At 29.3% G+C, this 15,832-nt stretch overlaps 6 protein-coding genes across 6 annotated transcripts; all 6 read left to right on the plus strand. All coding sequences in view use genetic code 12, as the record gives it.

The window, feature by feature from the left end:
- Positions 1-6: 6 nt before the first annotated feature.
- On the plus strand, positions 7-870 carry FGR41 (Fgr41p; the record flags this gene model as incomplete). The annotated part of the gene is made up of 1 exon (XM_051759386.1): positions 7-870. One exon carries the CDS (start codon positions 7-9, stop codon positions 868-870), a length of 864 nt encoding a protein of 287 aa, XP_051612768.1.
- A 1,995-nt stretch (positions 871-2,865) lies between these two features.
- LHP1 (Lhp1p) lies at positions 2,866-3,846 on the plus strand (the record flags this gene model as incomplete). Its single annotated transcript, XM_051759387.1, has 1 exon — positions 2,866-3,846. The coding sequence occupies one exon, from the start codon at positions 2,866-2,868 to the stop codon at positions 3,844-3,846; it is 981 nt and encodes a 326-aa protein (XP_051612769.1).
- Positions 3,847-4,107: 261 nt separating this feature from the next.
- Positions 4,108-6,051, plus strand: KGF55_004480 (DNA-directed DNA polymerase alpha subunit; the record flags this gene model as incomplete). Its single annotated transcript, XM_051759388.1, has 1 exon — positions 4,108-6,051. One exon carries the CDS (start codon positions 4,108-4,110, stop codon positions 6,049-6,051), a length of 1,944 nt encoding a protein of 647 aa, XP_051612770.1.
- A 163-nt stretch (positions 6,052-6,214) lies between these two features.
- On the plus strand, positions 6,215-8,269 carry KGF55_004481 (DEAD/DEAH box helicase; the record flags this gene model as incomplete). Its single annotated transcript, XM_051759389.1, has 1 exon — positions 6,215-8,269. One exon carries the CDS (start codon positions 6,215-6,217, stop codon positions 8,267-8,269), a length of 2,055 nt encoding a protein of 684 aa, XP_051612771.1.
- A 1,540-nt stretch (positions 8,270-9,809) lies between these two features.
- On the plus strand, positions 9,810-10,985 carry GPI8 (GPI-anchor transamidase; the record flags this gene model as incomplete). Its single annotated transcript, XM_051759390.1, has 1 exon — positions 9,810-10,985. The coding sequence occupies one exon, from the start codon at positions 9,810-9,812 to the stop codon at positions 10,983-10,985; it is 1,176 nt and encodes a 391-aa protein (XP_051612772.1).
- Positions 10,986-11,389: 404 nt separating this feature from the next.
- On the plus strand, positions 11,390-15,532 carry KGF55_004483 (uncharacterized protein; the record flags this gene model as incomplete). The annotated part of the gene is made up of 1 exon (XM_051759391.1): positions 11,390-15,532. One exon carries the CDS (start codon positions 11,390-11,392, stop codon positions 15,530-15,532), a length of 4,143 nt encoding a protein of 1,380 aa, XP_051612773.1.
- Positions 15,533-15,832: the final 300 nt, after the last annotated feature.

Raw genomic sequence — 15,832 nt, forward strand, 5'->3', positions numbered from 1 at the left:
TACCTCATGAAATTTATAAATTTATTATCAACATTAACTTCATTTTCATTAATTTCCCAAACACTTTCTGCACCAACAGGTAAAAAAAGAGATGATGCCTCAAATAATAATAATGATGTTGTTGTTGTAAAACTTAAAACAACCATTCAAAAAACTCAAACAAATACTCATATTGTTAATGCACCAACTTCAACTTATACAAATTGGATTGTTAGTGCAAGTACTAAAACAGTTACTCATTATACTGCTACAGTAACATCAACAATTTGGGGAGTTGCACATACTTATACTAGTGTTGCAACAACTCCAATTTCTGCTGCTGATGTTCAACCAATAAGTGAAAATGAGGTAACCAGTTCCTCAACTGAAGCTGGTAATATCGCTACTACGGAAACCACAGAACAAATTGCGGAGACAACTCAAGCAGCCAATCCAACTACATCATCTTCCTCATCTTCAACAACATCAACTTCAACTACAATTGCTGCTCAAGCTACTACAAGCTCACCAGCTGCTCAACCATTAACTAATAATAATCCAATTGCAAAACCAACAACTTCAACTACTTCATCATCTTCAAGTACTAGTTTAGTCCAACCATCAACTTCAAGTTTGACAGCAGCTCAAACAACTACTTCGACATCATTAGAACCAGCAGGAACTACAGATAATACAGAATCAGATGGTCCAACAATAACACAAGCAAATAATGTACCTACATCAACTGATTCTTGGATAATTGAAAATGTAGAAACTGTAACATCTTCTGGAGTTTGTTATATTAATTATGATTATTATTATGCTAGTGAAGATGCTGAAACTACTGTCACGCTGACATCTACAATTTTTGCTACTGTTACACTTAGTTGAGTGTAATTAATCAGTCAATTTGTGGATTTGGGTTTTTATGATGATATTTTTGATTTCGGTTTCTGATTCTCTACAAGGGGGTTTCAGTTAAGTGGAATTATTCCATGCTTTTTTTATTAACTTCTACCGTTTTGTTTTTTTTTAGTAGTTTAAATAAAGACATTATTGATTTTAGAAATTCAACTCTAATTCTATCTCTAGAACTTTTTTAACTTTTTTTCGCAACCATTTTTGCAGCTGTGTCATATAGACAATGATTTCTTTAGAAATTAGTGTGTATTGTCTTAAGTTAATTGTCAGTGTTTATTGAATTGTGACAACAAGAAATTATTATTAATTTTAAGTGTAATTATTAGGAGTAATAATTACAGAGAGTGAAATATATATAAGAATGAAATTCTTAGTAATTTATGTTATATAGAATTTAGAAAAAGTAAGAATATATTAAGTTTAATTCGTGTTCAATAACTACTATTTCGTCTCAAGTGAATCAAGGTGTTGATTTACTCACTCACGAGTAATCACAACCAGAATCTCCATCAATTCATCACTTTCACTTAAAATATAGACATCAGCGGTCTAGATTGTTAGTGAAACCATTTTATACGAAGAAGGCACTTCTATCATAAGTATAGCACGGTAGTACGGTGGTACAAATTACTGCGCAGTCCTGCACTTAAGGAAAATAACCTTACTGTACGACAAGCTGGTTGGACAACTTCTTCTTTTTTTTCTTTATAACCTCTATTTATTAAGTCTTCTATACAATTCACTATATAAATATACTAACAATATATTTATTTCAATATAGTACACAAAATAATAAGTGTGTAAAAATTATGAGGATAAAGCCCAATGGGAAAAACCTCAAGGGGAAAATTTGTTGGAATCTGATTGGTAAATTGTTGGTGTATTTTATTAGAAAGACATCAATTTAACAGTATAGTATTATCTTTTAAACAAAGATGTTATACCGTAAATTGAAAGTCTTTAAGGACCTTCTCAAGAATTCGAGGGAGAATGTAGTATCATCCCCCAACGAAACTCGTCGTCTTTTACGATAGTAAAAGATTAGGTCCATATATTGATTCCATATATTGATTGATTTGAAGTAGTTGTGTTGGTTGAATTTGTGGATTGCCAATCCACTTTTTAAAATCTCTAGTTATGGAATTAATTTTAAGCATGTCCCATATATACTTTGTCACAGGACATTTTACACTATGATGTAAGAAAAATTTGGATTTCGGAATGTCCTCCAAACATGCTTCACACTTGTGAATTTCATTAGGAGTATTGGTTTCAAAGTGTGTGAAATGTCCTAGAGCAACTCTATGAATGAATTGGGACAAAAATTAATAAATTTGGAGCAAAGAAATAATTAGCACATAGATCAACCATATCCTATTAAATAAGCTTTGAAATCTCAAAGATTGGATAAAGCTTGTTTTTAGTCATTTTGTATAGCTCGGGAAAGTTTGAAAATCATTCGGCCCGCAAAACTTGATTTTATAAGTAAACTCCTGCGTATGTGCACGTAGACTCGTAGAAAACAACCCCTTCATCATTCATTCAACGTGAATAAACTGAATGTGAAAGATTGATTCATTTCAATGTCTAATTTGAGTTTGAGCTCAACTTGATTTCCTTCTATTTTGATGATGATTTGGGTAGTGTCACAAAATCACCGATTCTAAAATTGAAACTATCTATTCTCTCAATGTTCAACGCATCCAGCACACCCTAAACTTCGTATATTAAAAAATAGTCTTATGAGTTCACTGAAAGCAAGCATTTCAAGATTGATTATATCAAATGTCATGGAAAATTGTGCTTTCCCTGAAGAACTACTTCTTTAATATATGGATGCTCTTCCCTAATTTTATTTCGATATTGTAACTTTTTTTTCTCATGTAGAAAACTGAGAAAAAGCAGCTCGATTCTATTAACAAATATCAATAATCATACTTACTACAAATAATACACAATCAAGTAATGACTGATTTTGTCTATCAAGGAGAAGACTTTGAAGATAAAGTTAGAAAACAAGTTGAATTTTATTTTTCAGATTCAAATTTACAACAAGATAAATTTTTATGGAAAATATATGAATCAAATGATGGATGGGTTGAATTAAAAACCTTATTAACATTTGGTAGAATGAAACAATATAGACCTGAAGAGAAAGTTATTGAGGCATTAAAGTCAAGTGATAAATTAATATTAAGTAATAATAATGATATGATTAAAAGAAAAGATCCATTAAAAGATTTAGATGAAGTTAAAAATACCAAAAAGAAAAACACTGTTCATATTGAAGGATTTCCTCATGAATTATCACAAGAAGAAGTTGAAACTTGGTTTAATGAAAAAATAATTCCAAATTTACCAAATGAAAAAGAAATTTGTTCAATTCGTAGAATTAAAGGTAGAATTCAAAAAAACTTTTTCGGAGTAGTTGATGTTGAATTTAAAAATGAACAAGATGCAGAATATTTAGTTAAAGATGATGTTCAATTAAGTTATGAAAAAGGTATATTAACCAAAGAAGAAGCTAAAGATTTAGATAAAAAACAATTATTAAAGAAAATGTCATTATTAACTTTTCAAGAAATGAGAGAAAGTGGTAAAAGATTTGGTCAAAATGAAGTAACTAAAAGAAGAAATAGTTTCAATGAAAATAATAAGAACAAAAAGAATAAGGGAAATTTTCAAAAGAATAAAGGTAAAAAATTCAACAAAAACAATAATAACAACAACAACAACGATAAAGGTAAAAATAAAGATGAAAGTGAAGGAGCGACACAAACAAACGATGATAGCAAACTAGACAAAGTTAATGAAGAAGGAAAAGTAGGTAACGAAGAGAGTTCAAAATCAACTGAACAAGATCAATCAAAAAAGGAAGAACTTACCACTGAGGTTCCCGACTTAAGTGGTCAAAAACAAGACGAACAAGCCATATCAGAAGAGTAAGAACATTTTGTAATAATGAACGTTGATTAATTTTATGTATATTATTTCTCTAATAAATAAGTGTAAATATAGTGTAAGTTTCGCTACATGCATGGTATTAATATAATGTTGAGCAAAACGCGTCCTATTTTGTGTCACTTTAATTTACATATTTTTTATTTACGAATTTTGATAATTACACTTTGGAAAATCAATTACAAAACATCATATTTTATTGGTAAACCTTTAATCGAGCAATACTCATAATTACCACCAAATGAAATGACTGTAACAGAATCTTTCAAAAATGCTGTCGTAAAAAACTTTGGACCTCAGCCCGATTTATCAGATGATGAATATGATAAATTATTTTCATTAACTAAAATTTTTCAAAATGAATTAGAAGATTTATACATTGAATGGGAATCGTTCAACTTTGCTGAAAATGAAGATTATAAATTACAAATGGTAAATCTAACCAAGTTTCATGATTATTTACAAAAAAAGCTTACCAATAATAAATTTACACCAAATATAAGTAAGACTAAAGATATCAATTCTGGAAGAAAACCATTATCAAAACGAAGTATTAATAATGAAAATACTCCATCAACACCTCAGATAAAGAAAAGAAAAGTTCTTGAATCCTCATCACCAGCACCAGCGGATTATGATACAGCAAACAGTACCTTCAACACATCTCCAATCAAACCAGCTAAACAATCACATACTTTGATAGAAACTTTAAATCCACATATAGAAAATTTTGAATTGAATAATACAGACAACAATCCCATTAAATTAACTGCAAATTTTGATCCATTGAAATTCAAATTTCGAACATTACAAATGAAATTATTAGAAAGTGCAGATGTTTTAGATGATCAAATAGATACAATGGCAGAAATATATCAAGAAGAAAATAAAACTGAAGATTTACAATTTGGAAATCCATGTTTAAGTTCTCAATTTGATATTTTATGTTGTGGTAGAATTGTACCAGATTCACCAAGTTATAATCAAGAAATTTTAAATAAAAAATCATTATATTTAGAAACTTCAAGACTTTCTGGAGTTGGACAAAGAGTACCTTTAGATTTATCTGGTTTGAATGGTTATTCATTTTTCACTGGTCAGATTGTAATTTTGAAAGGTAGAAATCCAACTGGAAAAGAATTTTGTGTGGAACAAGTAATGCCTTTGCCACAATTAGGAACATCTGTTTCAAGTAAAGAAGAGTTAGAAGAATTTGAATCTTTACAAAATGGTGAAGGATTGAAAGTGGTTATTGCATCTGGTCCTTATACAAACCTGAATAAGTTAAATTTTACTAAGTTAGAGAACTTAATTGAGAAATTAAATACTGAAATACATCCAAATGTTATAATATTGAATGGTCCATTTATTGATCTTACAAACAAAGAAGTGGAAGAAGGTGATTTCCCAAGTTTACCAAAAGATCAACAACCAAGAAATTTAGATGATGTTTTTAGAATGTTAATAACACCAATTTTAAAGAAAATAGATTCTAAAATTCAAGTCATAATACTACCATCATTAAAAGATAGTTCTGCAAATCATTGTTCATATCCACAAGATTCTTTTGATAGAAAAAAATTACAATTACCTAAAAATGTTAAATGTTTTCCTAATCCTTCAAGTTTTGCTGTAAATGAAATGTTGATAGGTTCATCAAATCTTGATATTTTCAAAGATTTAAAAGAAGTGTTAAAACAAGATGATTCAATATCAAATAATAGATTTGATAGAATAATTACACATATAATTGAACAAAGAAGATATTATCCAGTAATGCCTGGTTCAATTGCTTCAACTGCAACACATTCAGATAATAATATATCAGATCTTGCTAATGGTGCTTCAGGAGAATTTTTAAATGGTTTAAGTATCGGTGGGTCTTGTTTGGAAATTCCATATATGGGATTATCAGAATTAGGTACATCAATACCAGATGTTTTAATCTTACCTTCAGATTTAAAAGCATTTGCAAAAATTGTAAAGGGAGTTGTTGTAATTAATACAGGACAGTTTATAAGACCTAGTAAATCAAGTGAAGTTGAAGATGGTACTTATGCTATTTTGAGTTTGTTGCCGCCAAAGGTTGATGAAGGAGGTGAGAATAACGTAGAAAAAGTGGAAACTGAAGATAATGTATACCACCACAATATTTATAAAAGATCAAGAATAGACTTATATACCACATAACAAAAATAAATCTATATAGTAATTTAGTATAATTAGTTGGTATAATGAATATTCTGATTTTTGTTCATGTGTATCCGCTGGAAAGCTTAAATCTCTCTAATTTCAAAACACGAAAAAAATGTAATTTGCAACACTCTAAATAAACAACTACAGTCAATGTTACATGTCGCTAAGAGTGTACAAACGAACATTACTTCCGAAATATGATAGTTTAGCATTTACTAGTCGATTTACTCGACGTATTCATTCAACTTTTTCAATAAAGCAAGCTAGCGTAAATTCACCGAAAGTAACATCAACAGACCAACAAGATTTCAGAACAAACAAGCTAATACCTGAATTTCAAACACTTTTCAAGAACGTAAATAATAACGCGTTCAAGCTAAGAGATTATCAGGAAGAAGCAGTAAATGCAGTTTTAAGCAGTCTAGATAGTGGGATCAAAAGACCAGCTGTAGTAATAGCTACTGGAGGAGGTAAAACCGTCATATTTTCACATTTAATCAATCACTTAAAACCTTTAAAAAAAGATAGAGGAAATAAAGTATTAGTTTTAGCTCATACGGAAGAACTTATTGATCAGGCAGCAAAGAAAATAAGATTAATGAATCCTCATTTAAAAGTAGATATAGAAATGAGAAGTTTAAAAGCTGAACCAAATTGTGATGTTGTTGTTGCTTCAGTGCCAAGTTTAAAAACAAGAAAGAGATTAGAAAGATTTAATCCTAAAGAATTCAAGAGTATAATTATTGATGAATGTCATCATGCTCCTGCACTATCATATAGAAAAATATTGAATTATTTTAAAGCGTTAGATGAAAATTCAGATATTAGTGTAATTGGTTTTACTGCTACCTTTATAAGATTAGATGGTCAAGCTTTGGGTCATATTTTTCAAAAAATTGTATTTGAACGATCTTTGACTAATATGATATCTAGTAAAGAGTTGGCAGAAGCTAGAGTGAGTGAAGTTGAAGTCGATATGAATTTAGATACAGTGTCTCGACTGAAGGTTGATTATGATTCCACTAGTCTTTACAATACGATGAAAGAAATAGATTTCAATGATAAAATAATATTAGCATATATGAGATTAAAAGAAGATTCAAATTGTCAAAGCACTTTAATATTTTGTGTTAGTGTTGATCATTGTTATGATGTTTGCTCTCTATTTCAAAGTCATGGAATTAATGCCCAATATGTTACCGGATCTACATCAAAAACTGAAAGAGCTGCTATTATCGAAGATTTCAAAGAAGGTAAAATCCCAGTCTTATGTAATGTACAAGTGTTTACTGAAGGTACTGATATGCCAAATATCGATTCATTAATTTTAGCTAGACCCACTTTATCTAAATCTTTGATGGTGCAAATGATTGGTAGAGGACTACGATTACATAAAGATAAAACTCATTGCCATATTGTTGATATGGTTGATATAACAAAACAAGGAATTGATGTAATGCCAACACTCGATGGAGAGAATTTAACAAAAGCTAAACCAGTCGATATAGAGGAAGAAGTGGAAGAGGAAGATGTAGAGGAAGAGGAAGTACCCGAAACATCAACACTTTCTGAGGAGCAAAGAGGAAAAGCGATTGCAAAGATTTTGGATTATCACAAAAAGGAGGTACTAACATTGAAAGAGCAAGACCGAGTATTCACTCCTCCAGCAATCTGGTTTCAAGACACTCAATTGACAAACACGGTGTTGTTAAAAGGGAAATATCCATGGGCTCTTATCACTAGTAATACAAAATGGGGTTTACAAGGTCGAAATAATGATTTCTTTATACTCAACAAAACAATACAAAATGGAAAATGTTTATTTGAAATTCTGCATCACAATCATCTGAATAGAATTAAAAATCCAATTTTTGCTAGTGAAAACTTGTTGGATATTTTTAAAGTTTTAGAATCAAAATACGAAGCTCATATGACATATGCTAAAAAACTGAACACATTTGCAAGAAAAGCTACCAGAAACCAAGTTGCATATCTCATGAAAATAATCGATAGGAAAATAGATTCATTTATGAGAAGGAAAAAGATTGACTTACCAAAATCAGAGTTTTCCCAATATGTTTCCAATGTTTTATTAAATCAAAGACAAGCAATAATTGGTAAATATATTTTTGCTTTGAAGTATGAGGGGCATACCGAATATGAAGAGATAAAAACAGCTCAAGTTCTTAATACCGCATTCAAATCTATATGATGATTTAACGTCTATCTACAGTCATAGACTCTCAGTCAACGGCACTACCATTCACATCGATCAACAAAAATTGAAACTTGAATGATGAATAAAATAATGAAAACATAATTCAGATATTAATAGTGCTTTTTATTTTATCAAGTAAAGTAACGATAATAAATTCTGCTCAATTAGAGGATTAACAAAACTCTTCACATGATCCAACATCGATGCTTCACATTTACATTAAATTTATTTTATTCACTTAATAGTCATTTCTCATGAGACACTAACAATTTACTTAGGTCGATACCACATATATATCTAAAAATTTATTGTTTTTTTCCTTTTCTCTTTTTAACCAAGAAACGTTACAAGAGAAACTAATGACAGGCATTTGAATCCATTATAGAACTCATCAAGGTGTACCAGGATTTTTTGTTCGGACGAGTTTTTAATAGTTACTGGATCAAAGCATGTCACGGCAAATTTCTTACTAGACTTTATAACAACGTAACATTTCCTGGTACTGTGGACATATTCAATCATAATTCAAAGTTGTTGAGATCATATGATAGCGGGAGCACAAAATTAACAAATCAGTTAGGAGCCGTCGATCAATAGGACCATTTGATACAGACAAGAAGATCTGGCACAAGATGACAACATCGATGATTTTATAATGAATACAAATGAGTGTCACTAACTTCTCTTATAACGTTCCTTGAAACCAATTTCATCAGCCATGCTCTTGAACGCTAAATATTTTCAATTTGTAAAAACTTTTGAACATAGTCACTAACACAGACATGGGCAATGTCCTTGTAAATGACTATGTCCGTCTCGTCTTCTCCCAATACGAGCTAAATACAACCACAACTTTCGCACAGTTTAAGAATTTTTAGACTGGACCTGTTGATTCCACTAAGTTATATAAACTTTCTTCCAATTTGATGTGGAAGTTTCTGAATTGAAGGTTTGTAAAGACCCAAGATCACTTGCTTGAATTGATGTTCGTTATCAATTAAATTGTTACAGTGTCCTGCTAAAGCTGTAGTAGTTTGATACCATTGTTTTTCTATCGGACACCCATGAATCAGTGTAAATTGATGAAAAAACTAAGAAAGTAGGCATAGTACTGTTACGGTGCTAATAGTTGTGAACTAATTAAATAAGAAGTTGAGTTCAAGCCATTGGTAAAATCTTCTCCCAAAACGAATTGATAAGTATTTCTTTAGATGATTTTATGTTTTTCACGAGTATCCCTTTCCATTTCTCCTCCTCTTTGAGATGAGAAGATTTGATATCTTTTAATTAAAAAGGATTATTTTGAGTCAATGCATTAAGCACGTTAGTCGAATTTCCATTTTTTCAATGAAAGAGGCATTTTCATTTTTACCTAACTTATCTGTCCTATTGATTTGGCATCAGTGGTAAGATAGTTGAACAATTTTTGAAAATGTTTCGCGTACGAAATTTGTAAGCACAAAAATCATTGAGATTGTAAACAGTTGTACTACTTTCAACAAACTCCTCCAGGCCTATACCATATATATTAAGGATGAAGTTGACGCTACTACCGATCCTTTTGTCAATTATTTTTGCCAGCTTTATTAAGTCAGAAGCAATTGTAACGGATCAACAAGAAGCCTTCAATACTATTGAGAAATCAAATCACACAAATAATTGGGCAGTTCTAGTTTCGACATCAAGGTTTTGGTTTAACTACCGTCATATGGCAAATGTTTTAAGTTTCTATAGAACTGTGAAAAGATTGGGTATTCCTGACTCACAAATCATATTGATGTTATCTGATGATATTGCATGTAATTCAAGAAATGCATTCCCTGGTACAGTTTTTAATAATATGGATCAAGCATTAGATTTATATGGAGATAGTATTGAAGTTGATTATAGAGGTTATGAAGTAACTGTTGAAAATTTTATAAGATTGTTAACAGATAGATGGGGTTCTGAACAACCAAGATCAAAAAGATTGTTAACTGATGAGAATTCAAATATTTTGATTTACTTGACAGGTCATGGTGGAAATGAATTCTTGAAATTTCAAGATGCAGAAGAAATTGGAGCATATGATATAGCGGATGCATTTGAACAAATGTATGAAAAAAAGAGATATAATGAAATATTTTTCATGATCGACACTTGTCAAGCAAATACAATGTATGAAAGAATCTATTCACCTAATATCTTATGTATTGGATCATCGAATTTAGATGAGAGTTCCTATAGTCATCATTCAGATATGGATATCGGAGTTGCAGTTATTGATAGGTTCACTTATTACTGTCTAGACTTCTTGGAGAAAATTAATAGAAATTCAAAAGAGACTATGAATAAATTATTTGATGTATTAACATTCGAGAATGTTCATTCTCATCCCGGTATAAGAACTGATTTGTTTAAAAGGGACGTGAATAACGTTTTGTTGACTGACTTTTTTGGAAATGTTCAAAATGTTTTGATTGACAAGGAAGACGCTGATAAGGATGTATTAAGTTCAATTTCAAATTCCTATAATCATTCGAATCACAATGAATATATATCGATGAAGGAAAATATACAAAGGGTACCTCCACAATTTGGTTTTGAAACTGACAGTAGCTATGAATCTACAGATTTAACAAATTTAGTTTCAAAGTCTCAGGCTAATTCAATCACAATAGCTGCAATAACAATAATTTTGGTGCTATGGTTTTTCTCACCTAAATTCTAGAGTTATGTATTTTGTTTTGAATAGATTAATTTGCATCATTTCATATAGTAGACTGAACTCTGTCTTTTTAGCTCTGTATTATTCATAATCAATCGCGTATTGAAAAAGTATTTTTTGTGTAAGTAACTTGTTTTATATTTGTTTACATTTTTAAATAATATTTTTACAACAAAACTTCAAATATACTTAGAAGTATTCAACATTAGATCCACCATATCTTGATCATTCAGCATAACGTAAATCTGATCATTACACTCATTGCAATACTCGCCCGTCATCTCCGATTTTCAGATTTGAGTCGAGATTGCCATCAATAGATCCGAAATTCAATTTACAGTTCATTAGATATATATTAAAGCAACAATCAACTACATTCACAAACATTCACAAATTTTACATTAATTATGGTGGACTCATATTTAACAAGTGACCTACTAAGTGTCTTCAACTCAGATTCAATTTCGAATGATACAAAGTTTGAAAATATTCAAATTCTTAAAACTCACATAAAAAAGGATTCTATTGATCTATTGAAAGTGCCCATTTATTTACAAATAATAATGAAAGGATTGGAATTGAATGACTCAAGAATTACAAGCGTAAGTTTTAATTCATTATCATACCTAATTAAAAGAATCAGTGTTCAAGATAAATCCGGTAAAGTATTGAAAGATCAAAGCTTTCTTATTCTACCCATTTTGATCAACAAACTTGGCAGTAGCAACACATCAGTTGCCAAAAAGGCTCTTGAAGATTATTGGTTGAGCTCACCAAATGAAGTGGAAAAGGCATTAAATGAAATTTCATTCAATACTAGCAACAAACAACTTTTCGTTGAATCAATAAGATGGATAATTCAAATAGTTCAAGATATAAGTAAAAAATTCAATATAGCATATTTCATACCTGATATTATAAGAACTGTATCCAATAAATTAAACGATGAAGATATTATTGGTACTGTTAATAATTTAATTGAAATCTTTATACAAAATAACGATACTGGTGCTGTACAATACCTACAAGATCAGTACAGTCTATTTAATTTACCAAATGATGGAACCTTTATTACCCAAAATATAAGCAAGCCCAAATCAGCGACCACATCATTGTCCTCGAATCAACCTATTAAAATTAGCAAGTCAAAGTACAAAGCAGCTCCGATGGAGGACATTCAGAAACCCAAACAACAGGATGAAGTCAGTTCACAATCTTTTGAATCAAAATTATCCGAGTTATTATCCAAAAATAAATATGACCTTGAAGTATCAATAGCACCAAAAGATGTTCTAGACCACAATGAATTATATAAAATATTTGAAACGTATAGTAATCATTTCGAAGGAAAGGAGACCGAATCCAATTGGAAATTAAGGGAAAAAAGTATCGTCGAGGTAAGAAGTCTAGTAAGAGGATCTGCATCTATTAAGTTTCTGTCAGAATTAATTCAATGTTTAAAGGCTTTTGCAATCTCCCTATGTAAAGGAGCAAATTCATTGAGAACTACCTTATGTACTCATAGTTGTCAATTAATTAAAGAATGTGCTATAATCCTTGAAACCGAATTCGATGCTTGTGCTGAATTAATTTTTCCTACTTTAATGAAACAATGCTTATCAACAAAGAATATCACATCATCTAACGCCAATATGGCGGTTGCTGCTTTATTTGCAAATCTACCTTACAATCCAAGATTACTAAACAGAGTGTCAAGTTCAATGATAGAAAGAAATCATCAACCTAGATTATTCTCAGCATTATGGTTACAAATTTTACTTTTAAGGTATTCCATGAACAACTCCTTTTTTGGAAATCATTTAACACAAGTTATCGATGTATCGAATAAATTATTGATTAAGTTATTGAAAGATGCAAATCCAAATGTTAGACAAACAGCGAAAGATTGTTATTGGTGTTATTCACAAATCCTTCCAGAAGAGTCAGAAAAGCTTGTCAAACGGTTGGATCAAAACACGGTGAAAGCTTTAGAAAGATCTCAACGTTCGTCTAGGATTCAAACAAATGCTGCTGTAAGATCTTCGAGACCTTCTATGCGGGAAACAATATCTAGTAAACACCGGGATTCACGTATGGAGCGTCCTTCTTCAAGAGCAGAATCAAGAGAATCTTCACAAAATTCAATTGCTTTATCATTACCCAAACGAAATCATAGAGTGGACAGTAATCCGCCTCAATTTGTAACTAGACCTACACCTAGAGCATCAAGTTTGAATCCACAACCCAAACAAAACAATACCATTGACAGGGCAAGGAGTAGAACTGAAGTATTAAAAGCTTCTCCCTTGGAAAATGAAGAATCATACCCTGAATTATCAAAACCTGAATTTAAAGAACCTCCAAAAAATAAACAAGATGTTATGATTGAGTACTTTGCATCTAAAGATGCTGACATAATTTACGAAGCAATTGATATGTTGATTACTGCAATTCATGCTAAAGAAGCTTTTGTTAATTCATATGCATTGAAAAGTAAATTAAGATACATAAGTGAAAAAGATCCATTCCTATTGAAACAATTATTTCCATCAACTAACAATGAGTTATTCAAAAAATCATCTAAATTATTTTCAATTGAAGATTTCAATAGAACTTGTTTTATTTTATTCAATGATATCGATCAAAATACAATTGATTTAATTTGTTCTTGTTTTGAAATATCAGAACTTATTGATACATATTTAAGATTATTAAATTATATAATTGATTATCCAAATATTCCTGGAAATAATAATTTTAAATTACAAATATTAAATTATCAATTCAAAATTGCTCAGCTGTGTTTACAAGCCCTCCTGATCATTTTCATTAAAACTCCAATATCAGATGTTCAATTTGGTGATATTTTCAATGTATCAGTTTCATTAATCATGGTTTTGAAACAACATCAGAAATCATTTTATCTTTTAAAACAATTATTTTGTCAGTTATATTCAAATGATTGTAATAAATTTTTACAATTATTAGATGATATTGAATTTAATTTAAAGGATGAAGTAGAATCAATAGTTGGTATAGACAACAATGTAATGATGATTATTGACAAACCTTTGGATGATTCAGTATTTGAAATGACTGAAATAAATCCTGGTAAAATTGGAAAATTTGAAGTTGATGGTGTTATAAATGGTGGATTCACAATGGTTGTTCCAAATAAATTTCCAAATTTTGAACATAATTCTGATGTGGAACGTATTGAAGAAGATGAACAACTTGAAGACAATCCCGTTAATGAATCTTTTAAAGAAACGTCATTTGAAGGTAAACCTTTCAAATTGGTCAAACAGAGAACATCAAATCATAAAGATGAACATGAAGAACAAACGTTAGCTGAACCTTCCGATTCAATCAAATTGAAAAATCCAAAATCTTTAATTGATGAATTTTCACAAATAAATATAGCTCCACCACCTTATGATAGTCATTCCCATTATAATCACAATCCTATTAAGTCTCCTACTATGGAGTCATTACAAACAATGATTGAAAAGGTTGATCCATTAAACCCAATATCCAATAAGATTCGTAAAATCAGTATTTATGAAGATTCAGACTCAAGTAGAACTAACGATACTAAACACATTAATCATCATAGTGAACTCAAAAATAATCATCAAGAATGGAATTGGGAGAATATCACTTATAATATCAATTCATTCAAATGCAGTAGTTATAATATTGGTAGTATTTCCACTATTGATCAATTTAATTCAGCTTGTGAAAAATTATGTAAATTTATAATTACTAATCAAGATGAGGAAGAAGAAATTAATAGATTAATATTAAATTTATCATCAACTTTAGAAAGTTTAACAACTACAAATTATGAATTTAGAGAATATTTTTTAAAAGATGGGAAATATAAATTATCAAATTCTTTATTTTTATTTTTGAAAGATTTTACAATTATAAATCAAACAAACGGTAATGGTGGTATTCAAAATCATAAGGTTGAGCAACACCAAGAACAAAATGTTTTAGATTTATTATATCTTTTAAAATTAATTTTAAAATATGATGAATTAATTGATCTTGATCAAGTATGGAATTTACTTAAAAAATTAAATTCTTTACTTAAAATTGAAAATCAATTATATTATGCATGGATTGAAATTTTAAAACAAATAAATTTAAATAATAATTTGAATTTAAAAATGTATGAAATAATTATTAATGAATTGGAAATTTTGTCAACTTCGGATGCTACTACCAATCCAATTATATCAAATCAACAAACAAGTCAAGTAATTATAATAAATTTATCATTAATTTATTTAACAAATTTTATAAATGATTTAAAAATTTTAAATTATCAAGATCAAATAAATTTTAAAAAATTAGATAATTTAATTAGTAATTTTTTCAAACTGGAAAATATTTATTTAAGAAAAAATTCAATTATATGTTATTCAAAAATTTTTAAACATGTTCCAATGTTTAATTCTGAAAATCTGCAAATGCTTTTACAATTGAAAAATAAATATTCTATTTCTCAACAAAGATTAATTGAATTTTATAGTCAAAAATAGATGAAAGATATTTGAGAATTAATTATAGGTAAAAATAGAAAAATGATTAGAAAGTAAGTAAGTTAAGTAAATATTAAAAGTTTATAATCTATGCTTTTTGTAAATATATCAATGTAGACTTAAAACTCTAGAGAAAAAGAAGAATGTAATTTAACAATTTATTATTTTTTTAATTTATAAAAAGAATTGAAATATAGAATTATTTTATCAGAGTAATAAAACTCCATTAAATTGATATGAATTAAAAATTTTTATTTTATAAAAAAAGATGAAGAATAATGACAATTAATTGAATGAATA

This window comes from Candida pseudojiufengensis (assembly GCF_024610245.1).
Source record: "Candida pseudojiufengensis strain CBS 10847 chromosome Unknown scaffold13, whole genome shotgun sequence".
In the NCBI taxonomy this organism is placed as follows: Eukaryota; Fungi; Ascomycota; class Pichiomycetes; order Serinales; family Debaryomycetaceae; genus Lodderomyces; species Lodderomyces pseudojiufengensis.